This window comes from Podarcis erhardii (genome assembly GCF_964252035.2).
Source record: "Podarcis erhardii genome assembly, chromosome: 10".
Taxonomy (NCBI): domain Eukaryota; kingdom Metazoa; phylum Chordata; class Lepidosauria; order Squamata; family Lacertidae; genus Podarcis; species Podarcis erhardii.
In genome coordinates, this window is record NC_138500.1 from 46419755 (window position 1) to 46445905 (window position 26151).

Here is a 26151-nt window from a genome sequence, read left to right on the forward strand (position 1 = left end):
CATCATCCCTAGCTAGGACTAGTGGTCAGGGATGATGGGAACTGTAGTTCAAAAACAGCTGGAGACTCAAACTTGGGAAACACTGCTTTAGACCATTCCCCACAGCTAGAGGCTTAAGTATCACCAGCATTGATGCTAGAAGCTCAAAAGTTCTTCTCAAGCAATTTACCTTCTGTGGGTTTCTGTCTGTGGCTTTAAAAAAATCTTTTCGTTTGCAAGTTTAAATACCTTGACATACCTAGGGTAGGTATAGAAAACACAATCTTATTTTTGGATGTCCCCATTTCTCTTCCAAACTTAATCACCTGAGCTTGCTGTGGAAAGGACTGACACCTTAAAACTGCAGTGATACAACAGTACTCACTCGAACTTAATTATTAATAAACGGCACATACTGTTTTACACATAACATATATTTGTAAACTTATTCATGCAAAATTAGTGTGCACAACAGGGAACTGTTTACTCCCACACCTTTAAAAAGGACATGTTGGCATTTTTTAAACTGTGCCCAAGACCTCTGCACGATAATAAGTCTTACACAATTTTTAAACTGCCAGCCAAATCAATTCATGTAGCTGAAACAGAAAGACAAAAGTTATACAAAAACACAGTAGATTTTTATATCAAGAAAAAAGGAAAAGAAAAATCATGGTCACAAATTTTTAAACTTTTAATCCTAAACATTACAGGGCAAACAGATGTTGGAATCTATTTCCATACACCATGCGTTTTAGCCTTTTATTTCTATTTAATGTGTGTCCAAATCCACTAAAACTTGAGTGGTTTACAACTTTTGAGTTATGGAAATACATATTTCTGGAATAAATGCTAAAAAAAGCAACAATGGGAAAAAGCCAAACTGTCTCCATAAAGGTAAAATGGAACATTGTGAAGATTAGATACTTTTCTGTTTGTTTGTTTGTTTGTTTGTTTTTAACTTGTCAATTCAGTGCATCGTATGGTTCAAATTAATGGTTCCCATTCTGAGTATCTAACTAGTGTCCATTGATTCCAAATTAGTGGATGACGAATCTTTCTGGATGCTTTCAAAAATGGCTGCAAGCTCAGGATTAGAGCTTATCTGTGACTGAAATTCACTCATCAGTGGACTCTTTTCTGCTTCTGGAATGGTTAATAATGCCGCTACTGCTCTCATGGCAGATCGCTTCAGTTCATCTTGCTTTTCAAATTCCTGCTTCACAGAATTTGCTTTTACCTGTTTAGTTAAAAAAGATACATATTATATAAATTCAACAGTAAAATCTATCTAGAAAGCTATTCAAATGTACGCATACCCACATCAGATAGTATGTCCGCTTGCTGAGTGACAGCAGAACAGAGAATACTAAACAAGAATGCATGAAATGTCTAGTAGCCTTACATAATAGTGGCCAGCTTAAGAGATTCACTAACTACTGAACTATTACCCCTGACAACATTGTCTAGACAAGCCTCAATATTAAAACAAAAGTGCCAGCATATAGCCACAAAAACAGGCTGCTAGAAATCAGGGTTCTCTTTCTTCTATCTAAAGCACAGTTCTTGCTTTTGCTTCAATAAAGACTATTCCTAGGTATAAACTGAAATAATAACTGAAAGTTTCTTATGGTAGGTAACACATGGGTGAAGAAACCTCTGAACAGACAGGACCACAAGCCACATATGAAAGCTGCTTACAAAATATGATCAGAGAAAAAACTGGGTGAAAGAGAGAAACAGCATGCTGAGAAAGAATAGTGGCTTCAAAAGATTATCTTTCCAAGACGGAGTCTGTGACCAAAATAATATATATATGAGACTATGCTTTACAATTATCCTGTAGGCTAATTCAAACCAATTCAATTCACACAATACCTTGGTTGTACATGTAGCACGTAAGGGTTCAACCAGTCTATCCAGCCTCTGCAAAACTGCACTTGGACACAGGGTAGACAGTCTCACCAGCATTAAAAATGTTAGCATCTGGTTAAGAAGAAATAAAAAATGCATAAATAACAAAGATTTGGCCACTGCTAAGAACAGATTCTAAGTATCAGAAAATCTAACTGTGACTCTACAAGTATAGGGAGAAAAAGCAGTATCCAGGATCCATATTCTCTTGACTATACTTTTTGATGTTTCTCTACCACCAAACCAATCATTTGAATGTTGTCTTTATTAGTCAAACTCATGCTGAACTGGAAACAATTGCTTATCAAAGCTGATAATATACTGTAATTCATATTGTTGGAAGCCTCTGGACTACCAATGGCTATTTCCTGTAGAAGGAATCATCTTTAAGAAAAAGAGTTTCCATATAATAGCACAAAATCAGGGAAAAGAAAAGCAGCAGCAGACTTAGTCTTCCTTTCCTTTGCTGTCCACCCTAGGTGCTCCTCCAGAGCAGACTGTGGTGGTGCAGGGAGGCGGGACAGAGGAGAATAGGAAGGGGAAATCATGTTTGCGCAAATAGAGACTTGTTGAGCAAGTGGGATAACCACAACTGTCTATCACACTGACAAGGAATTAGGTGCCCTACCTTGAGGACAGAATAAAAGGTAGGAAAAGCTTTCATTAATTTTTGTACAAAGCCAATACCACCTTTCCATGTTTTGTTTTTTTACTGTTTTATTGCAATTGTTCAGCAACTAGCTTAGAAATATCTGCATCCGTATATGTATATGCATATGTATATGTGTGTACAAATACACATATAAACAAATAACAAGCACTAACCTTAATATCATAGTGATCCTTCAAACCATCTTCCACATGGTTTAGGAATTCAAAGATGTCTAGCCTATCAAGGCAGCTATCTAGCAGAGTGTACATACACTCAAAAGCTGCCTTTCTGATATCAAGACCATCATCAACTGTATGCTTAAATGGACCCATTTCAACCTGCAAATCAGATCAGAAATTGTTAAACGCACTGAATACATTTAGTCATCAGTTGCTAATGAAATACGCTGAGTAAGAATTTACTAAGGAGCATTATGGCCTCAAGGAAAAGTTCTTAAAGCAAGAGGTCATATTTATTGTTCTTCAAGTCAAGTTGATGAAAGTAGTGTGCATTCCGACAACAGCAAGTTTCCATGTCCCAAGCCATGCAACCCACCACCTGCCACTATTTACCTGGTTTTTAAGCGGCAAGCAAACTTGAGTTTTCAAAATTATGTTCTTACATTGAATTTCCCTTCACAATTAAGAGTAGGTTTTGAATTTGCAAGTTACACTCTGTATGCCCACAATTCTGCAGTAAGATGAATCACATTAAAATTAAATTGGAGCTGATTGTATGGGAAAACCTATATGACTTGTGAAGAGATTCTGGGACATGACTCATTTGGCTTGGCTCCCTTTGTAACAATGCACGTAGTGAACACAAAACATTTTGCATTGCTCTTTATTCCAGTAGCTCAATACCTTCCCTGTATTTTCATTTCTGGTACTATGAAAGATGTTTATTGAAATTTGTTACAATATGGCAGTTTTCAAATTATATTTCGTGTACGTTCCTCACTCAAGCTAAACTCCTATCATCATATAAAATATGATGAGTTTCTTCAATAATTCTAGGTAAAAGCACTCATACGCAAAACTTTCCAGAAGGACTCTGCTTTAGTTAGCCACCTAATCAGTACAAAAAACAGTTGCCTGAACTTGCACGAGGATCTGAACACAAAAATACTTAAACAGAAAACATTAGCTATTCTGAACACCACTGCTTACTCACCCTGTAACTTGAGTGGATTACATACCTCTCTTATTAGTTCCTTTCTCACTTTTGTTTCATTATAAAGATGTGGAAGCACAGTATCTAAAAGGTCCCTTATTAGTGATGGTTTATTGTGTGCTGCTGAATTAAATGTTACCAGAGCTACTCGTCTCACATTCAGATCTGGATCTTCCAATGTTTTCAAAAAGTCACCTGCAATCGTTTAAAGAAAGTTATCAGCATATGCTCCTGTTCAATATTTGCCACTTTTGAACTTCCCACTAGCTTCCCCCTGCCCAATTGATTAGGAGAGGTTGGATTAGTATGTCATCTCATGGAAAAAATGGGCTACAGGTGACAAACAACAATACACTAACTATAAATGAAAAGCGAGTCTCACTTTCCTTATACATTTCCTCTTACGACATGTTGCAAAAGCATAACTGTACTTTGTACTAACTGGTTTGCGTACATTTTTTGTGAAATACGGCAGCAATTATCATTCCAATGCATATTTACCTTTTGAACAAGCAATTTACTTTGATAATTCATCAAGTTTGTGAGAAGTTTTTGAGAACTTCATGTGTACAGTGGTACCTCGTGTTACGTACTCAATCCGTTCCGGAAGTCCATTCGTAACAGGAAACCACTCGTAACATGAGGCGCGCTTTCTCTAATGGCGCCTCCCGCTACTGCCGCACCACGGCTTCCGCTCATATCCCGGGGCAAAGGTCACAACAAGGAGCATCTACTTCCGTGTAACCTGCAGCATTTGTAACATAACACGAGGTGCCACTGTACAATCTTCTGAAAACTGCCACTTTCAGTTTTCACAGTTCATGGTCTCAGACAGCCCTGTTCCAGGACTTTAAGAAATTAATTATCCAATTTAAGGGGAAAGCATGTTTCAAAGAAACCATACAGGAAATGGAAAACACGAATAAGATAAACCAATGACTTTAAAAAGAATAAGATTTTTCCAGCTACCATATCTACTTTCCCAGCCACAAAAGGCTGGGTTGTTGTTGTTTTTTAGGCTACGTACAATTCAATGACTCCACAAAAAGCCTCATTCATGGACTGCAGCGATTATACTGCACCTGCACAACCCATTCTCAATTTTTATTACAGCATCTTTGAGCGAACATTTGTTGTGCTACACTAATATTGGACATAGCTTTGAATAAATTTATAGACAATACAGAAATTAATGAGCATGTTTAAACAAAGAGTTTGCTTTAAGCTGGGGGAATCCCTGCTTCTATCTAAAAGGGAAGCATTATCCTTTGCTAGGGAAATCTCAAGTACTTGAGTCACCCTCTTTTTCCCCAGACCTGAAAAAGCTACATTTGACACTGGTACCTAGAAAATACTGACCTTTTAAAACACACTCACATGCACACATGGAAGAAAATATGTCATCTCAAGGTAAATAGCACTGCTTGAAATGATTGCAATTTCACTTACCTATACAATTCTTTAATAATGGGTCTATGGGCTGTGGATGGTCAGAGATTGTGAACTTCACAGCAGTGACCACTGAACTTCGAGCATATGATGATCCTAATAAGAAAAATTAACCAGAATGCTTGAACAATGTCCTCATTGTCCCATGCTGTAGTATGCAATTACAAAAACATCATGCTTATGAATAACCATGACAACTTTTTAAAACACTGGTATTTTATTATTACATAATTCATCCTGCAGCATTTTCCTTAGTGGGGATTCAAAAAACTACTTACTACGCAAATGAATCACACAAATCCAATTAATATTTTTTTTCAACAGCTGCCCCCCCCCATGCCAAATTACAAGCAGAATTTGAAAGGTTCCTAATGTTAAATTCAAAAGCAGTTTACCACATCACAGGGGGCAATCACTCCAGGTAATTAAGAAAAACAATATAAACAGGTCAGATCTCCGAGGGCTGTCTCCAACTAAGTCAAACATTGAGTTGGCCTACTTGAAATCAAAGGACTTCAGTTAGTGGGGTCCATTAGTTTCAGTGGGTAAGACAAATGCTATATAAGAATCCACTGAAATCAATGGACTTAAATTAGTCAAGCAGGTATACATGATGGAACACAAAATTAGGTTCTATGCATGTTAAGCCTAGGCTAGTGGGTATTATAGTAGCAGTTCTGCTAAGAAGAACCCCCTTTCCGATTTGAAGCTGTCAGTTTAACACAACAATTTTACAGATACACTGCAGGAATGTCATGGGGTTCAAGATGTTAAAAACATTCCAAGTTGAGTGTAAAAAGTTATGATTTTAAGATAGTATGTTGTGATTAAACATTTAAAACAAATATCTCAATAATAGCAGCATTGCCAACTTCAGTCCATATTTTCTCAGGATATTTTATCCTCAATACATTGTTTCCTTTTTTCTAGTTACTGTTTTTACATCTCTCTATTTTGTTTTTATGTAATTCATATCTAGCAAGTTGTTCTGGGGACACATTGAATGGTGAAGTATATCCGGCAAATAATACTAACTTTGATTTTTTTTTCTATAAGCAAATAATGAATTTTGTGCCTTTGGCATGCACACCCCAAAGCAAAGGCCTATTAAACAGTTTCTAGAGAAGCTGATTAATCATGTTTCAAATAAGAAAATAAGTTAGGAGCAAGCATAGACTTTTGGCTTGTCATATTTAGACAATTGAAGCACTTCACCACACCAAGCATAGCTAAGCTACGGATTCTGTAGCGATAGCCACCAACTCTGATGTTTTTAACTTTGCTCTTTCTTCAAATTGCTCAGCTCAGTGTACATAATTATCCCCTTGTGAAAGAAGTTGAGAAATGGTGACTGACCCAACGTCATCCAGTAAGCTTGATAGCTAAGTTAAGATTTAAACTCTCGTTTTGTACTCTGCTTACTATTATCAGCCATATGGGTTCTGCAGTATGATACAGATAAGAACATAAAAAGAACCTTTGCTAGATCAGACCTAAGGCCCAACATCCTGTTCTCACAGTGGTCATTGAGATGTCTATGAGTGATTAGGACTTCACTTGTCTGCTTCTCATCCCCAAGAAGTGGTACAGTGATATACTGGCTCTGATACATAGGCATCATGACTAATAGCCACTCCTCCATGAATTTGTCCAATCCCCTTTTAAAATGAATTTTATTTAAATCTGCAACCCTATTCCGAACAAAATTGGGCCACGGCAGCCACATAAATACGGTTTTGGACCTTAGGTTCTCAGATTTTAATGTTTTGCTGAATTATGTACAGGTCCTTTGGACCCTGACAGAAGGGACAATTTAACTTCTTTCTAAGGGCATTTGTAGTGGCTAAACATCTAACACTTCAATATTGGAAGAGGTCTACTCCCCATATCATACAGGGACAGAACTCAGCTGGTGACCTTCCAAAAGCACAAAAAAGATGTGAAATTATCTGATATCTGGATTCATTATACACATCTATTTGCTTGAATGTCTTGAGCACTGGCCTGGATCACTAACCTGCCACATTTGTATGAACAGAACGTATTGTCTTGGTTTTTATTATTTAGCTTATATTGTCTGACGTTGTTTGTTTCTGTTTGAATAATTCAATTTAAAAAATGGGTCGCAGATCTACTAGAAATGTGTTCCACTAGGATTGTCTAGGCAGCAATGGCCAATTGTTCTATTACAATAAGAACTGTAGCACATGGAATTAGCAAACCTTTTTCGCTAATGGTAGGCTGAAAACTTCCTCCCCCTGTTTTTCTTTTTATCTCCATAAGCAATCACATAGCTAAAATGTCACCCAGATGAATCAAAGATGATCAGGACAGACAAAAATGGTGAAATAGAATCAACACCTGGACATAAGGGGTTTCCACAAAAATATATGGACATAGGTAATCTAATTTCTATCGGTCAGTATAAATATCACTTTGACTGATCTCAAACTATCCTTGTTGCAATCCTTTTGGCAGGACAATATTAAATAGATCATCTCTGTGTAATATTCTTTGTACAGTGCTTTTGAATTGGTCTGAAAAATCCTTATAATACTTCCCTCTTAAGTGGGTGACATTTTCTAATTTATTACCCGCAAAACATAACTTAGTTTTCAGTTTTTAAGAGTTACAATTTCTGTTTAAGACATGCACCGAAGAAATCCTTCTCTTCTACCAAATCCACAATCAATTTACTCCAGTCTGAAACTATTACAACTGAATAGGACCATTCTGGAGAAATTAGTTGTGAGTGGTATCCCAAAACAGTACATGAAGATATTAAAAGTTTACAAACCTGAAAGCAAATATCCTTTAAGGCGCGGTAGCAGAGTCTCTGGGTCTATTAAAGTAAGCTTCCCCAAGCATTCAGCAACAACATTTCTGGTACCCTCTTCTGCACACTCACAGTGTTTCAGGAGCAAAGACCAGATGCTCTCCACATATGGTTTGAGGCCTTGCACTGTTGCGGAGCTAATTATCTCCTTCAAGGAATGGAGCAGAAGGTATTGCCTTTTAGGTTGACTAGTAATTTCTTGTAAGACAAATGGGAGGTACTCAGGAAGGTTGCCGACACTGATGCTGCCCAATGCGTAAGAAGCTGCTGATTTCACTTCTTCACTTGGAGAGGAGAATGCTTCCAATATTACAGATTTTAGCTCTATTTGTCCACTTAAGTCAATGTGGTGTCCAACTTCCCCAAGAGAAAGCAAAGCAAGGAGACGGATGGAATCTGTTGACCTTGAGTTCTTAACATCTTGAATAAACTGACCCACTACTGCTGGTCCTTCTTTAGGGCATGCTCGTGTAAGGGCAGCTACACATTTGGCAATGGAATAATAAGACTGCTTGTGAGTAAGTGCTGTACTCTGAGAGTACACTGGGCCCGTTAACATACGCAATAAGTCCATATATCCTAAGTTACTTGTTCCAGTCACAACCAGAGCTTGGAAAAATTCTAGCATGGCACTAAGTGCTCCACCCTGCAATAATGGTGACCTCACCAACCCAATAAGTTCATTCAGTATGGAGCCACTGATTTTCGAGAGAGAAGAAGGATAAACTTTAGCAAGGGTGGTCAGAAAACTAATGGCCATTTGTGACACATGCATATCACTCTCACTGATGAGAGGTGGAAGCTCATCCAGGACAGCATCAATCATAGCAGCTGTCAAGCTGTCACTGTAGTTTTTGATTAATATATCTAAAGCAGAAAGAGTTCCTAGTTTCAGAGCTCTCTGGTTCTTTCGGAGGAAAGAAGCAAGAATAGGAACACCTTCTCCTAGAACTGGCCTCAGATCTATCTTCAGCGGAGAACCAGCTATCAGAGTCAAAGCCTTCACAGTGGTTAGCCGAGTGATCTCGTTTTTTAGTCTCTCTAAGAAGATCTGAAGTGTACTAGGAAGGTCAGAGCCAAGATTGTCGCCGAGACTGCAAATGATTTGACCCATACAGGAGATTGCCCTCTCTTTTACTTCCTGGTCAATATCAGCAGCTTTGAGTCTCTTGATTGTACATGTAAACAAATCTTTGATGTAAGGGCTTGCATCAAAAGAAGAAGGCTGATCCAGAGGCCGGATGACTTTCACAAGCTGCTGGGTAACCAACAGCGCCTCAGATGTTATTTTATAAAATGGGTCTCCAACGCATGCCACAACAGGAGGCACCAATGCTTGAACATGAGGGTGAAAAACTTGGGGTGTGTGATTGCAGAGGATCACATACAAACACGATAAAGCATCTATCTTCAGATTAGAAGAACTTGATTTGTCGTTCAGTGAAAAAATTATCCCTGTAAGAAGAATAAAGAGTTAATTCACACAATTGTATATCTGAAGCACATTTGCTGATTTAAAGCAGGTTACAAACCAGTAAGTTTCTGAACTTATACTTAAGTAGCGCAGATAAGAAAAGGTGATTTGATGGTTTATCCAATATTTTTCATTAAGAGCAAAATTTTTGTCTAATTTTGAACCTCCTCTTGGCTCAGTTTTTTACTCAGAACTCATCTTTCCAAACAAAGCCTTTTATACAAATCCCATTAACCCAACAGATTCAATCTAGGTTTCGCTTCTAACTGTAACCATACCAGCAATCCTTCAAAATCAGAGCTTCCTTGGGCCTGTTTCTGCTCTTTCATGCACCTAGCAGTCAAGCGATTTTACAATAGCTTAGTAGCAGCCACCCAATCTAAAAATTTTGTGCTACTAAAAGAATATGGTTTGCCAGAGAATGAAGCAGGGAAGACAAAATGATTCCTGGACCTAATCCTATTCATGTTTGGAGGCTTGCCACCAAGGCTTTGGATGCATACATCTAGTTTAATGACATTTGCATATTGTCTCCAATCACAATAAAGGTCTACAATCTTGCTAAAAACAATCTGACTCGCATTACTCCTTCCCTGATCCTGGTTATATTTTTCACATTATTTTCACATTATTTCTATCTCTCATACCATTTCGAATCATTATTCTGTATGCATTTTATGTTTTATCTGAAGCCACAGATAAAAAACTGCAAGCAAGTCATACCTTGGTTTTTGAAAAGCTTAGTTCTCAAACATTTTGGCTCCCAAATGCTACAAACCCAGAAATGACTGTTTGGAAGCCAAACATCCGTTGGGGCTTCCAACTGGCTGCAGGAGCTTTAGTTTTTGAACGTTTTGAAAATTGAACGGACTTCCGAAACTGATTCCGTTCGACTTCCAAGGTACAACTGTATGACCAACCATAACAGAAATATCAATTATTAGCATCTCTTCTATCTGAATATCTTTCTCAAGGAACTCCAGTTGCAATGTACAGGAATAAATTCAATAGAGAACAAGCAAACGTACAGATATAGTTGTAGAAAGCTTGGTAAAATACACACACATAGTACACTACATGAGAACCAAAATTCTAATAATATGCCACTTCTATGCAAAATATATAAGCATGCTTCAAAGCACTACCAGATGTCAAGGTTAAAACTTTACAACATGTTGAGATGTATTTTTCATACCTGGGACAAGTACAGGAATATGCTGTGTGAGAGCCCCAGGCAAGACATTGACCAACTCTGTTAGCATGTTAAAACAACACTGACGAGTCTTCACACTCTTCTCCTTCATCTGTTTGTGCAAGGCTTTAACAATGTTGGGAACCTGTAATTATTATATACTTGTTACAATGTTCAGCAGTTAGCACTTTTTATATATACAACCCGACAGGTTTTGTGTGATTCTTAAGTAAGTATGAGGACCACGGACATTCAGACAGAAGTAAGCTTTTGGCACTTTGCAGAAAGCCCAGCAGATTTCAAAAATAGCAAAGATGCTTAAAAGTAGCACAAACAAGTATCTGCTCACATAATGGGGTTTCTCCTTCCTCCTCCCCCCCAACAGATTTTTTGGGCACAGAGGGGGCTTGTGGGGGGAGACAGAAATTCTATGTCGCATTATGAAAGCAGGCAGTCACCACTCGGCATCAAAAGTGGTCAACAGCAGCACAATTCCAAAAGCTCTAGATTATAAAGACAGTAAAACTCCTAAACTTTCTAAAACACGTTGCTTTGAGGGAAAGGTGCAAATTAATGTTTCCCCCTTTCTCACGTTTATCCAGAGCAAACAATATGGCGTTTTATTTTACAAAATATCAATGTTTTATCCACCAACCTGACTCTGAAGCATTGTTAAAGGAGTCTCTCCTTGTTCCATGGCATCAGGATCACAGAGCCAACTCTGCACAGGACGCGTTTGTTTTAAAAGAGAGAGATATGCATGGAAAACATCTGCTTTTACGTTTTCCTCTCGTTCCTTGAATCTAGCAATTAAAGCAGGAGACACCGTCTTGTAGAACTCTGGTAACATTTCATGTCGCGTACTGACTACAGCGTCCAAGCATTTCGCAGCTGCACGTCTAACTTTCCAGCTCATGTCATCATCATCACTGTATTCATCATCGCTCCCTTTTGGGGTGGGGAGGAAATAAAAGGTTTCTGTGTTATATATAAAATCATAACTAAAGCCCATAGCCTAGAGATCACTTTGTATTTTATTATTTGGGTATTAATACAAATACAAACAAAGCATACAAGCAACACTAGGCAAATCAATGACTATCAATCTGACAATCACTGCTCTCAGGTAAACCTCATTAAAAGGAATGGATTTTTCTTGGAACATTCACTTCACTGAACATTTCACATCATTCCCCCATTAGTTATAAGTGCCAGTTTGCAATTTAAAATTTACAAAATTTGGTTACTCCCTGCTGGCCTCCAACCGTAAGAGGCAAATTACTTTCATAAAGACCGGGCTGAAGTGTCCTTTTCTAAGAAAGCTCTGCCATTACACTATGAAAACATTTCATTTAGAATACTGCACTAATAATTGTATGTGCTATCTTTAGATACTTGAGTATTTCAATCTTCACACAAGTTCACCTTGATCATCATCATCTCCACCATCAGCATCCATAGCATTCTCATCTTCATCTTCATCATCATAATTGTAGTTGGGATCATATGTAAGGTACTTAAGACAAATGTTTATAATGGTAGTTACATGAGGATAAACTTCTTTAGGACATCTGCATAATAAGCATAACATTAATTAGGAATCTACTGAAAATAAAGCATCACTCAGTACTGCTATATGATTGAACTGGGTCTATCAGCAAAACTGTATAGAACAATGGTAAAGTAATATATAATAAGTGGTTCTATCTGGCCAAGCTAGTGAAGAATCAAGATTTTCAGGATAAAATGGGAGGGCAGGGCTTCTGGGTGGCAATCCCAAGAGAGCCAGAGTAATCTGGGGAAAGTGACCCAAATGAATTTGTTCTGTTCTTATCAATGAATCAAATGAATTTCTTATGTGCTGATTTGGGCACAGTCAGTACTACTTCCCAAGCCAAGTCCCAAGCAAAGCCAGTGCACAACGTGCTATCTCTTCTCAATGCCCTTTCTAGGGCAACTTCCTCTCATTTAGAGGTGTGCATGCCAGGAACATCTAACCCCCAAAAGGGCTGGAATCTGGATGTTTAGATGCCCTCTCCCACTCCGCTACAAAGCAACAGAAGCAACTGGGGGAAGGGGCAGAGAAGGATGAGTGGCAGGGCAATGCAGGATTCTGATTCCGAGGTAATCCCCACATTCTATTCTAAATTACACGGAAGATCATATTTAGCAAAGTATTCCTATGCAGATGTTTTCATCACATATTAGACAGAATCAGACTCTGCACATGTTCACTGCAACTGATGCTTTGGGGAAACGCTACTTTGTAGCATTGGCACATCATAAGAGCTATATCTATGTATCCTGTGAAGTGGTGATTTGAACAGAAACTTTTAAGAATCCACTTCTCAATAGCTGCATTATTTATGCTAGGGAGATGTTAGTTGCATTAAAGTCAAAGATAGCAATGCAAGCAGTAAAAAATTAATTTCTACCAATGACACTCAAAATATTATGCAATTTAACAATTTAAGGGTTCCCACCATGTTTAACCAGAGCCTCTTCTCAGTGCCTCTAAAGCTTGCTTTCAACTTATTTCATACTGTTAAATTAACCAGGAAAAAACAAGTGCACCTATTACCACCTTACCTCCTAACAAAAGATTCAAATGCTTGAATGCAATATTCTCGAAGCTCATCATCATCTACATTACAGAATTTTACTACCAAAGGGATAATTTTTTCCAGGTATTCACCTGACAACAGAAAACAGAAACAGTCATTCATGGGGAACATTTAACATTTCATGTGAAAAATAGGAAGATTTCAATAATATGCAAATTTATTTACCTATTCTATGACCTGCTTGCCTACTGATGGCAGCAATACACTGTATATAGGTCCTTGTTGTTGACATGGAATCATTTTTAGAAAGCTCTGTCAACAGATGCTCAATGAGGTCAACAAACACTATGTTTCCACAACTCATAACAAGATGACCAAGAGCAATGATGGTTCTTTTTCTCACAGCAAGCCTTGGACTAGTCAGCTGAGGAAGCAGGCATGTCAGAATAGAAGGATGGAAGTTAACGAGCAATCCTCCTTGCCTTAAAAAAGACAAAAATTAAGTTAGAATAAAACAAATTATATTGTCCGGGCATTTCCATTTTTTAAATTTTATAAACAGTACAGGAAAGGGACCTGCCTAAAGTCAATGGTGAAGGGAGTATAGGTTCTGCCAAACTAAAAAGCATATTTCCTACAAGTGCAGCATGAACATTATGTGGCACTTGTAAAAGTGCCAATTCTGTAGACATCTATAAGGTAAGGCAATCCTTCTAGTATACTGGTCCCAAGCTGTAACAACTTTCTATACTAATAGTAACACCTTCAATTTGGTCTCGAACAAATTGGCAGCAAGCATAGATTTCTGAGTAACAGTGCAATATGTTGACATGATCTTAATCCAGGTTTCCCCCTAAATTTACACTTCAAAGCTTTTCCCCAAGTATCTCTTAGCTGTCTTTTCTCTATCCAAAATATCAAAAAGCTCTCTCAATTATTGAAAATGGAAGCAATAATTAATGCAAATTCAGCTTCAGGATTACATTTATTATGCATTTAACAACTCTGCACTCATTCAGCTTCATTAACATTCTCTTCTATAAAAAGTTTCCAGACATTTGACCTGCATATGAACATTACACAACTTTTTAAAGGAATTATTGTTTACAAGCATTTTTAACATGTTTACCTGCTTAGCATATCAGCCATGATGTCTAAGGCCTCTAACTGAACAGACACATCCTCTTGCTTGGCGATAGCGCTGGTAAGACGCCCAGTGATCTTTTTACAGACATTAGCTGCTAATGCAGAACCTAGAATTGGGAAATACCATAATAACATTTTGTCAGCATATATATGCAACTTCACAAGACATGTAACAAACTTGGTATGAACTTGAGCCATTTCCAAAACAAGTGTGGGTTATCTCGTGATACGATTTATTAGAACCAATTATTGTGGGTAGCAGTGTTAGTCTGTGTTGCAGCAAAAACAACTAACAGTCTTGCGGCATCGTAAGGACTAACAAATTTAATATGACAAACCTTCATGGAGCAGAGTCCACTTCATTCTGATTACTGCCTAGTAATCTGAACTCTGGTAATGCAGGAAAACACACACACATGCATACACCATAATCCAGTAAGAGCAATCCATGAGTAAAGCTCTCCCTGCATTCCTGATCATGGCTCAAATTTCACTGAGGATTATTTAGAAGCAGTATATTAGAAGAAACTAGCTAGTAAAGCAGAACAGCTGCATATATAAAGACTTCTATTACTGTTTTACAAGTGAGAATTTCAATAAAGTGTTGAACTCTTGGTTGCTTCTGCTGAGGATATTCCATTCCATTTCCATCCCCTCCCAGTTTTGTTTAATTTTTCTTTGAGCATTCTGTGCCCACTGAATATGTACAGTTATCACTGGTCTGTAACAATCATAACCATAATAATAAATTACTTGTACCCTGCCCATCTGACAGGGTTGCCCCAGCCACTCTAGGGGGCTTCCAACAGAATATAACAGAACACAGCAAAACATTACAAACTTTCCAATACAGGGCCGCCTTCAGGTGTCTACGGAAAGTCGTGTAATTGTTTATCTCTTTGACATCTGATGGGAGGGTGTTCAACAGTGCAGGTGCCACTACTGAAAAGGCCCTCTTAATTTTTCTCTCAATATTTGTTATACTTCTGTAAAACCTGCCCCCCACCAAAAGGGAACACTGTTATTGTAAAAGTCAATGGTACTTTCTCAAGCTTTTAATTTGTAATTTGAACTTCATTGTATGTGTTTCTTTCACAGACACTAATTACACAGAAACTCAGTAGTAGCACTCCTTTCCTAATACAGGAAATTCATTGACCAACTAGCAAAATCAGGATCCCAAACTGAAGGCCATTAAAAATAAAATCAGGTTGAATTGTGGATTTTTGCAGTTTGGATTCAATATGTTCTATTTCCATTATTTTCACTTTTCTAAAAGTACTGTCACAAGTAGTCTGAGATTAAAACCAGACTGAACGACTCTTTTCCTCGAGGTGAGGATTCATATTTAATTTAAGAGGAGAAATTCAAAACACTAGTTTCAGCGTTAGCTACAACAGGCGGTGAATTACCCCCAGAAAAAAATGTTTGTGCCTTAAAACTTAGAAATATTTTTGTATAATTCTTGGTATGATCAATAGCTAGCATTAACAAGAGCCGGTAAGCAGCAGAAGAGAATCAGTATGAATCAAAGGGGCCAAGAAAAACCTTCAGTTGGACAGAATGGAATGAGGTACAAAGTTGCTGACCCAGAGGCCCACTGAATTACTGTAGACTGCCATCCTTGTGAAACTTCAAATGTTACATAGCGAAAGCATCAATTACACCACACAACCTTACTGGGGGGAATTAACTACGACTGTAGCACAGTCTGCACACTTTCAGGCATAAATCCTGGGCCATGCTGCACAACATAATGGTGTTACAGAATACCATACACAGAACCTTAACCAAAGACCATAATATGTCCACCAGCTTTAGTTCTTGAACTCCTCTTGTCTCTTCTCCAAACACAAATACCTCAGCTAAAAATCAGAACACAATAAGAACATCTAAGGGCAAAAATTACCATTCCCCCAATGGCATCAGAAAAATCTTTTATCTCCAAGTTAAGTAAATCTTAGTGTTAGCTAGAATTCAACTGAATCCAATTTCATTAATCAATATCGAACTAGAAGAGAAGTGACTAAATATAGAGAAGTAGTAGAAATTACCACTGGAAGCAGGAGGAAGTTCTCCAATGACTGTTTTAAGGCCAATGCTTGAAATATCACGTAGCTGCTCTTTATCAGAAAGCATGTTAGTACAGAGGGTATCTACAATTGTCTCCACTTGGTATTCTTTCACTTTACTCACCAGGGGCCCAAGGCTGTAACAAAACCAAAACAGCATTTAATACACTTTAAAAACTAATTCATCACATCTAAAATGTTAGAAATTCACTTACCTGTACACTCGTACCTTGGTTGCCGAATGCCTTGGAACTTGTATGTTTCGGCTCCTGAACCATCGAAAACTGGAAGTGAGTGTTCCGGTTTTCGAATGATTTTCGGAAGCTGAACATCTGGCGCAGTTTCCGATTGGCTGCAGGATGCTCCTGCAGCCAATTGGAAGCCACGTCTCGATTTTCGAACAGTTCCAGGAGTTGACTGCACAATCTATGGTAACCTGCATTCGGGCGAATATAATTTTATAAAACAACCTGGGACATTCTCAAAGTTGGCAACTAATGCCACATTTACAGGATGTATATGGAACAATTTATTGGAACTTAGCTCCGTTAGTCAAAAAAGTGTTTTGAATACATAATAAACATGCAACACCAGATGGTGCTGGAGAGTAAAAAAAATTCTTTGTGATTTTCCATAGCATTTTTGTGGTGGTTGTTACAGCGATTTAATTTCTGAGTGGTTTTCCCTATGTGCAGATCCACCCCAGGCCCCCAAAACCCATGGACAAATTTGATAGGTCAATCATCCAACAGCAAATATCAGGCAAGGAGTCCCCCCCTTTGCACATGTGGTTTGATTTCAGGTGCTGCTGATAAACGTGCCAGCAAACCCCACTTTCAGAATGGAGCCACATTTTTACCTGTCCCATACCTGATATCATATATTATGTCTGATGCAGGGCAAGTGGGTGTGGCTTGGCCAAAATGGCCTCACAGATCAACTGGAGAAGCCTGCTGGGGCTAATGAAGTCTACAGGTCAGGGGTTCCCCACATCACAAAACAGAGTGATAATCTACAGTGGTGCCCCGCAAGACGAACGCCTCGCAAGACGGAAAACCCACTAGACGAAAGGGTTTTCCGTTTTGGAGGCGCTTCGCAAAACGAATTTCCCGATGGGCTTGCTTCGCAAGACGAAATGTCTTGCGAGTTCCTGCGGGTCCCCCCCTCCTTTTTCCCCCTTTTCCTAAGCCGCTAAGCCGCTAATCAGCTGATCCACTGATAAGCCACTTAACAGCTGATCCACTAAAAGCCGCTAAACCGCTAATAGCGCTAATCCGCTAAGCTGTCAATGGGCTTGCTTTGCAAGACGAAAAAACCGCTATACGAAGAGCCTCACGGAACGGATTAATTTTGTCTTGCGAGGCACCACTGTACTCTGTTAACTAACATATTTTGTGACATGTCCAAACCAGTTACTAACAATTTCAGTAGGTTATTTCAAGCTGCATTTTCACATGAGGAAAATATAAGTTAATAATTTATTTTAAATTCATGTCCATTATCCATGACACAACTATCCAGCTTTTAAATATATCTAAACCAAACACTATCTCCTTTGTTATACAATTATATGTAGACTAGCTAAGTAGTACCGTATTTTTCGCTCTATAACACGCACCTGACCATAACACGCTCATTGTTTTTAGAGGAGGAAAACAAGGGGGAAAAATTCTGAAGAAACAGTGGATGTATCATTTTTGTGCCTCATGCTGTGGCCACAGACATGTGATCTGATGGTGAATTTGAAGTGACCCAATGCAAAAATCCTGAGGATCCATGCTTTGTAACCACGTTTTTGCAGCACTGCAGCCCCGGGCAACAGTGGGTGCGTGATTTTTTTGGTGCAGGCTGTAGCCATCGACATGTAATGTGATGTGATGGTGAATTTGGGGTGACCCAATGCAAAGATCCCGAGGATCCATGCTTTGTAACCATGTTTTTGCAGCACTGCAGCCCCAGCAACAGTGGGTGCGTGATTTCTTTGGTGCAGGCTGTAGCCACGGGCATGCTATGTGATGTGATGGTGAATTTGGGGTGACCCAATGCAAAGATCCCGAGGATCCATGTGGATCCATGCTTTTTAACCACGTTTCAAGTGGGGAGGGAAGGAAAAACACAGAAGGGACAAGGAGGACGAGAGGGGTGTGCAGAGAAGCAGCTCGCTAAGAATGCAGGAGAGGGGTTTAAAGGGAGGGAGGAAAGGAAAGCAAATGTTTTCCCCCACCCAGCCACCCAAGCCAGCCAGCTCGCGCTCTCTCTCTCCCACCTGCATAAGCACGGAGAGGAATTAGAAGGAAGGACTGACGCGATCCTTTCCTTTCTTCTCTGCTTGCCTGGGGGGGGGGGGGATTTGCCTGCTCTTTGTTCCGTTTGAGCAAACAGCAACCGAAACAGAAGAGGGTGGGCAGTAAGACCCTGAGGCAGAATGCAGGAAAGCAACAGCTTCCTCTCTCACGGAGCTCCCTCCTCCCTGATTTTTGCCTGATTTATGCCCCTGCGCTCAGGAGGGTCGGCTCCAGGGACCACACATTCGCTCAATAACACGCACCGACATTTCCCCTTACTTTTTATGAGAAAAAATCTGCGTGTTATAGAGAGAAAAGTACGGTAATTACAGGGACGGTTCCGATATTAAGAAGTATGATCAAGTGATCATCCACTCCACCTTTGGCCTTCAAACAGATGGGAAGGTGTGAAATACAGATCTCTGCAGATATTTATAAAAATATGAAATGTGTAGAAAGAGTGAATACTATCTTTTTTTCTTTGAGAGTCAACTAATGAAATTGACCAGCAGGAGTTTCAGAAGGAACAGCAATATTTCACTGACTAATATTCACAGTACCAAAAACGTAATCAAACAGGAAACAAGAATATGATCTGTCTCCATTATACTCTGCTGGTGATCTTCTCAGGGGCATCAATCATGCATTTTATGGAGACAAAATGCTGGACTACACAAACAAAGCAATTCTTATATGCTTAATATAGAATCAAGTCAATGAATAAGAATTTTAAAACTCTAATCACAGACACATACATACCATTTGACTGCTAAATTTTGTACTTCACCATTTTTATCTTCCAGCAACTTCAGAATCATTTTCACAACCTTCCTTTCACTATCATCATCTAACTTGATAGAATCTTTCTGTAGTTCAGTCATCAAGTCATTTGTTGCCATAAACCTATACAAAAGAAAAGGCAATTCAATTTGTATACTATAGATTTACAGCACGATCTAAGTTAATGTTTTCCACAACCATATTCAAATGGGCTTACATTAAAAACCATATCAAGTGTATACATTTGACTTGCAACTTGCACAGGGGTTACGTTCTGGGGATGGCACGTAAAGTCAAAATTGCAGTGTTAAAACAACCCCAGAACTTTTGCAGGTTCCCCCTCCTCACTGCAGTCACTTGTGTCCCCAACAAACCCTGATCCAAAAGGCTGAGAGGCCTTCCAGAATGGCATGAAAGGTGGTGCAGGGGGACTTGAAGCAGGAAGGGGGAAATCAGTAAAAATCACCTCTCCTACTCTTACGTTATAGTGGATGCTTCCACTGAATCAAAATCCAATCCATAAACAGAATGGTAGCATTAGATGTCATTCATAACTGATAAGCAACATGCTACTTTTGAATATTAGAATACTAGGGTGCAAATATTTTAATAGTAGTTTTAATAGTATCTGTATCAGCGGCTTTTAATAAATTTGTAATATTTTATTACATTGAATAAGTTACCATATGCAATATATTTATGCTATAACATAGATAGGTTCTAGATTTCAAAGGCACATGTTATAATAACTTTGCTAACACTAAGCAAGTTTGGAAGGGTGGCACCGCAGAACTCTATACCCACCCTGAGACCTGTAAGTATTTGGCAGTATACAAATTTTAATGAAACAATGAAAATAAAATAATAATAAGCCTAATGAAATGCATATTATAAATGTAATAAATAACAGCTGCACAGAATATTGGAAACAACTTTATACTATGTCATGAACAAAAGACTGTTATTGTTTTCTGTGGTTTTTATTAATGGAGACTTGGTGAACAAATATTACACAGGGGTCTTCTGTTTCCCTCAACACTCACTAGCCTGGCCACCCCTGTACAGCAGGAGTAGCCAACACGGGTCATCCAAATGTTCTGAACTACAACTCCCACCAGCTCAGACAGCATGGTGAATTGTCAGGGATGGTGGGAGTTCCAAACCATAATGTCTGGAAAGCACTGTGTCAGCTACCACTGCTGGTGCGTGCTTTTTGCTCTTTTGTCTTAAGAGAGATTATTTTGTTCTTAAATGATGACAGCTACTGAAGCACTTTACTGTTTTTTATACATCTTAGCGTAGCAACTGTCTGAGGTTTTGCAGGTAGGTAACGAAAACACCAGCAGCTGGCTTCTGCTTGTTGGGCTTTGTTTTATGGATATGGCTTTAACACAACGCTTCTCAAAGGCCAGGAGAGGATGGCAAGTGTAGTGGGAAGATTCAAGGACAATCAAAGAAACATTTAAACATTTCAGTGTAGCATTATATAGTTTTTTAAGTTGAAGAATATGAATAGATGTTGTTGCCATATTTTCAAAATGAGAGCAAGAGCATCAAGTGATCTTGCAAGCTCATACCTCTCATTGCATTGGTATACATACTTAAGGCCAGTGCTTTTTTTCTAAAAAAAGTTTGACTCAAGAAAACCACCATTTTAAAGTTCAAATCTGGGAAAATAAATACAGTAAATGGACAAAAGTACAGATTCACAAAATGTTTAGGTGTATGTATTCCCCTGCGAACCCTCTGAAAAAAAGCACTGCTTAAGGTACGTATGTAAGAGGCTCGTTTATAATGACAGTGGTACCTCGGGTCATGAACTTAATTCGTTCCGGAGAACCGTTCTTAACCTGAAACTGTTCTTAACTAGAGCTTTTGCTAATGGGGCCTTCTGCTGCCGTTCTCATCCTGGTGCAAAGTTCTCAACCTGAGATACTACTTCCAGGGTAGTGGAGCTTGTAACCGAAGTGTTTGTAACCTGAAGCGTTTGTAACCCGAGGTACCACTGTTCATGTTCTTATGTAGCTGCATTGTTTTATTCTTTATGGATGCCCATGATCATATTATAAAGTAGTTATGTTCTGTGTTATAAATGAAGCAAAGCTAGGAGTTGCTTCTTTTTTTGTCCCCAATGTATTTCTTATCAATAAAAAATTCTGTGTGGCACAAGCAAATTTTTATTCTGAAAGTGTAGCCCAGAGAAGAGTTTGTGAACCACTGCTTTAACATATTCACTGTAGTTTAATACAGTGACCAGCCATAAAAAAATTAAGTCCAATGATGGGAAAACCTGCCAGGGATGAGTTGGAGTCCAACATCACCTAGAGTGCTACAGGTTTCCAACCCCAGTATTAGTCAAAATGTATGCTACAAATCCAGAAAATAAATAAACACCAAGAGTGGAAGGAAGGCAGATGCAGTCTGCCACTCAGTTATTTAAGCAAGAAATAAATGGCAAGGCTGAATATATCTTGAAAAATCTATCACCCGCTGGTTCTACATCCATAATACCAAGCAAGGGCAGGAATCCAATTTTGGCCACAAATATGCATTACTGAGTGCAAAACCACAAAACACATTAACTGCAAGTACAAAAGGGCCATTCACATTTTAAGAATTAGACTAATTCTTCAGTATACCCATTTATATACACATATGCACCCCAACTGTGACAACAGTAAGAGATGTATTCTAAACAGATAGAAATAAGTGTAATGTGGGAAAAAGGCTCAATAAACAGAGCCACCAATCCAAATAATTATTCACTACTTGCTTTTCCTGGACACATTTCAAGGTCTGAGCCCTAAAATATATACAAAATATTGTTGAAACTTTAAAGATGATTATAATAGGGGATTTGCAATTTCTCATACTTTTACTCATTTTAAATTTCTAAGAAATGTTGAAGTGTAATTCGACAGTGAAAACTAAGAGATGATCAATAACAATTTGTATTAAGTCATATTGCATGTATCTTCAATGCACACAGTAAATTACTTGAAACTTCTTTCAAAGATATAGAATGTTTTTGTTGTATTAAAAATGTAGTTCTGCAGCATTTAAGAAGAAACTGTAACAAACCTAGCTCATGCCTTCAGAGCTTCATTTTTAAAAAGAAATCATGGAAAAAGATGGCTCCATCATGCTGCTACACCTAATACCACATGCCCCAGAGATGTACTGGAAACTCTGAAATCAATTACCAGCCCAAACATCATAATGTTTAGGAACTGAGTGAAGACTTTTTAAGAAGGCTTTCCCTGAGGTGTGACCCAGTGAGGACTGGGCGATATCAGGTTTTCAACATGGCAATATATCATCAGCTGAACATCACAATATATCACAATGTCTGACATGAGGATGGAATTATGTAGAGGGAAAAGCCTGATCATTTATGGAATATTGATTGTACATCTGTAGAAATGCTTTATCATTTTTAGAGTTTGTAGGAATGATTATATTGCATAAATGGCTTTATTGTCTTTTAAGACAAGTACTTTTAATATTTTACTTCATTTTTATATTCTTGTGCACTGCTTCAATTGTTTCCGGCTGTAATGGTAATGGGTACAGAAAGTCCTCAATGTTCTCTTTCCTGGCCAATAGTTTGAGCAAATGCCAAAGGTATGATCTTGAGTGATTGCTACCTGTACCTCCTGACTCCAGTGAATAAAAGAAGCTGTTGGGATAAATGGTATTACATTTTCTCTGTCTTACATGTACAGGAAAATGCAAAACGTCCCACAGCAGCTTAGTGCATAGGTAAAACACATGCCATGTGAGATCATGTGTTTCTATGTTCCTACTTCTGTGAAAATACCTGCCTTCTCTTGTTGGAATTAATCAAGACACATTACTTTTACGCTAATGTAACATACTAACCATAGGTAGCATTAATCAAAGTTCACAAATAGCTTCAAACTCCAGCTTGAAAATGAACATGATTATTTAGCATTACCATTTGTGCAAAAATAAAGCTGCTGCATTGTAGCAAGCTCTGAAAAGGAAAGGGTGGGGAGAGAGGAAGGTGTGTTTGAGCCCATGGGTACGCTTCTGGTCCTTCATTCAAAGTTAGGAGGTCTGAAATAAATATGTTGGGGGGAAGACGTAGAAAAGTAGTGGTGGTGGGATTAGAATAGGTCTTCCCAACTTTCCCAATTTCTTCCAGACCTTCACATCTCAACTAAGCCAGAACCACAAACCAATTACACACAGAAGGATTTTCTGACTGACATGAGGGCTGAAAAGGAAGCAGGTGAAAGGCATACAACAAGTTTAAAATACAGAGGAATATATCAACAGGTGAGCTGCACATTAATGAAGGAGCTCACAATGGCAAGCCAAATTATGGTGGAGTGACAGCTTCAGAGAGTTCCTCTAACTAGCTCATATATGGTACATTTTCAAGAGTGGATCAGCACCCATTCTGAGTAACAAACAAAATCAAACTAGTATGAAGATGTGACAAGTAACTTGGCTCATTAAACTGATGCAGGTGCAATACTTCTAATACCTTAAACAAACCATACAGAATAAGGTTTGGGCTACAGGATTTTGCACTGCCTTACTGCCCTTCACAGGTGAATTAATATTTCTATATTACCACACTTAAGGTAAAGGGAAAGGTACCCCTGCCCGTACGGGCCAGTTGTGTCCGACTCTAGGGTTGTGTGCCCATCTCACTTAAGAGGCCAGGGGCCAGCGCTGTCTGGAGACACTTCCGGGTCACGTGGCCAGCGTGACAAAGCTGCACCTGGTGAGTCAGCGCAGCACACGGAAATGCCGTTTACCTTCCCGCCAGTAAGCGGTCCCTATTTATCTACCCGGGGGTGCTTTCGAACTGCTAGGTTGGCAGGCGCTGGGACCGAGCAACGGGAGCGCACCCCGCCGCGGGGATTCGAACCGCTGACCTTTCAATCGGCAAGTCCTAGGCACTGAGGCTTTTACCCACAGCGCCACCCGCGTCCCATTACCACACTTAAAGGTAAAGGTACCCCAGCCCGTACGGGCCAGTCTTGACAGACTCTGGGGTTGGTGCGCCCATCTCACTCAAAAGGCCGGGGGCCAGCGCTGTCCGGAGACACTTCCAGGTCACGTGGCCAGCGTGACAAAGCTGCATCTGGCGAGCCAGCGCAGCACACGGAAACGCTGTTTACCTTCCCGCCAGTAAGCGGTCCCTATTTATCTACTTGCACCCGGGGGTGCTTTCGAACTGCTAGGTTGGCAGGCGCTGGGACCGAGCAACGGGAGCGCACCCCGCCGCGGGGATTCGAACCGCCGACCTTTCGATCGGCAAGCCCTAGGCGCTGAGGCTTTTATCCACAGCGCCACCCGCGTCCCTCATTACCACACTTACAACTACATAAAACATGACAAATTCTTATACAGGAACAATACCTTTTCTGCTACACACTGTGAATACCTTTTCTGCTACACACATACATGTAAGACTACCACATGTAATAATATAGTGTATCAAAGTACATTTTGTAAAGGAATTTTATTATACTAAGATCATCTTTGACAAGGAATGTGAAACCACAAGAAGTTAGAGCCAATACTAAACTCTTATCAAAAGTACTGCATGTACTGAAAAGTACTATTTCAAAGGATCAACTGTATTGCCTGATTAAGAATATTTGTGTTCAATTTAATTCCACCTATGGCATTATGGATAAAAATTAAAACCATTTTGTTGGCCACATTCTTATTACTGTTATCTACTAATGAGGAATGAAAGGAAGCATGCTCTACCACACCAAAGAGAGAAAAACCAGTGTGTCTGCAACATTTTATCCATCTTCTGTAATAGAAACTGATGTATAAAAACCAAATCACTATACTGTATAAAAAATAACTAAAAACAGAGCCAGTGTGTAAGCAATGGGCCAATGCTGATGTTAAAAGTAATCCCTATGTACATCGCAATATTCATAGCCTCATACTCCCTGCACGTCCCAATGCTCAAAAGAGCTTTTGTTCCAACTAAACCTGCTTTAAGGCTGCAAATACAGACTGCAGGGGAAAGAAGTCCACCTTACACGGCAACACGGACGAGCATAATGGGAAGTACAAAATGCCGAGCAGCCTCCGGGGCGCGTAGGAAACAGCAAACTTGCGGGCAACTTTCCGAGGAAAAGCCATGCCTGTGCGGCCCCGCCAGGGCCTCCTGGCTCCCCTTCGCAGCCCTGCGGAGCACAAAAGCCACGAGCGGGGCTCGGCCTCCTCCTCCTGCCCAACGGGCGCCAACCCAGGCCCGAGGCACGTTGGGTGCGGCTGGAGAACCGACGCGGCTGCGGTCTGGCCGGGGCAAGCCGGAAAAGGCCGAGGCGGCGGCGGAGTTGGGGGGGGGGAGAGATCGGTGAGTCGGGGGTATGAGGGTGAGGAGGCTCCTCTTTCGCCTGGGCCGAGCCTGGAGCGGACTACCTGAGAGGCCTTACCTGAAGTCCTTGTCGCTCGACGTCATTTTCTCCAGCAAGTTGGAGATGTGGTACGAGGCACTCGCCATGTTGATGGTCCCGGTGGGGGCCGCGTCTCGCCGGCTCCACGTCGCCCAGTGCTGTGTGTGGCGGCGGCGAAGGGTGGGACGGGGCGGGCCCTTGCCTGGCGAGAGAGCGCGGCGGAGGAGGCGGCGG

At 39.7% G+C, this 26151-nt stretch overlaps 1 protein-coding gene across 1 annotated transcript; it reads right to left on the reverse strand.

Annotated features, from left to right (window-relative positions):
- Positions 1-649: 649 nt before the first annotated feature.
- On the reverse strand, positions 650-26151 carry CAND1 (cullin associated and neddylation dissociated 1). The gene is made up of 15 exons (XM_081877828.1): positions 25957-26151; positions 19496-19639; positions 16434-16588; positions 14363-14486; positions 13459-13715; positions 13259-13364; positions 12095-12240; positions 11325-11617; positions 10673-10814; positions 7965-9458; positions 5168-5263; positions 3744-3913; positions 2719-2883; positions 1858-1965; positions 650-1219 (listed from the first exon to the last, which is right to left on the reverse strand). The coding sequence occupies exons 1-15, from the start codon at positions 26022-26024 to the stop codon at positions 995-997; spliced, it is 3693 nt and encodes a 1230-aa protein (XP_081733954.1). The 5' UTR covers positions 26025-26151; the 3' UTR covers positions 650-994.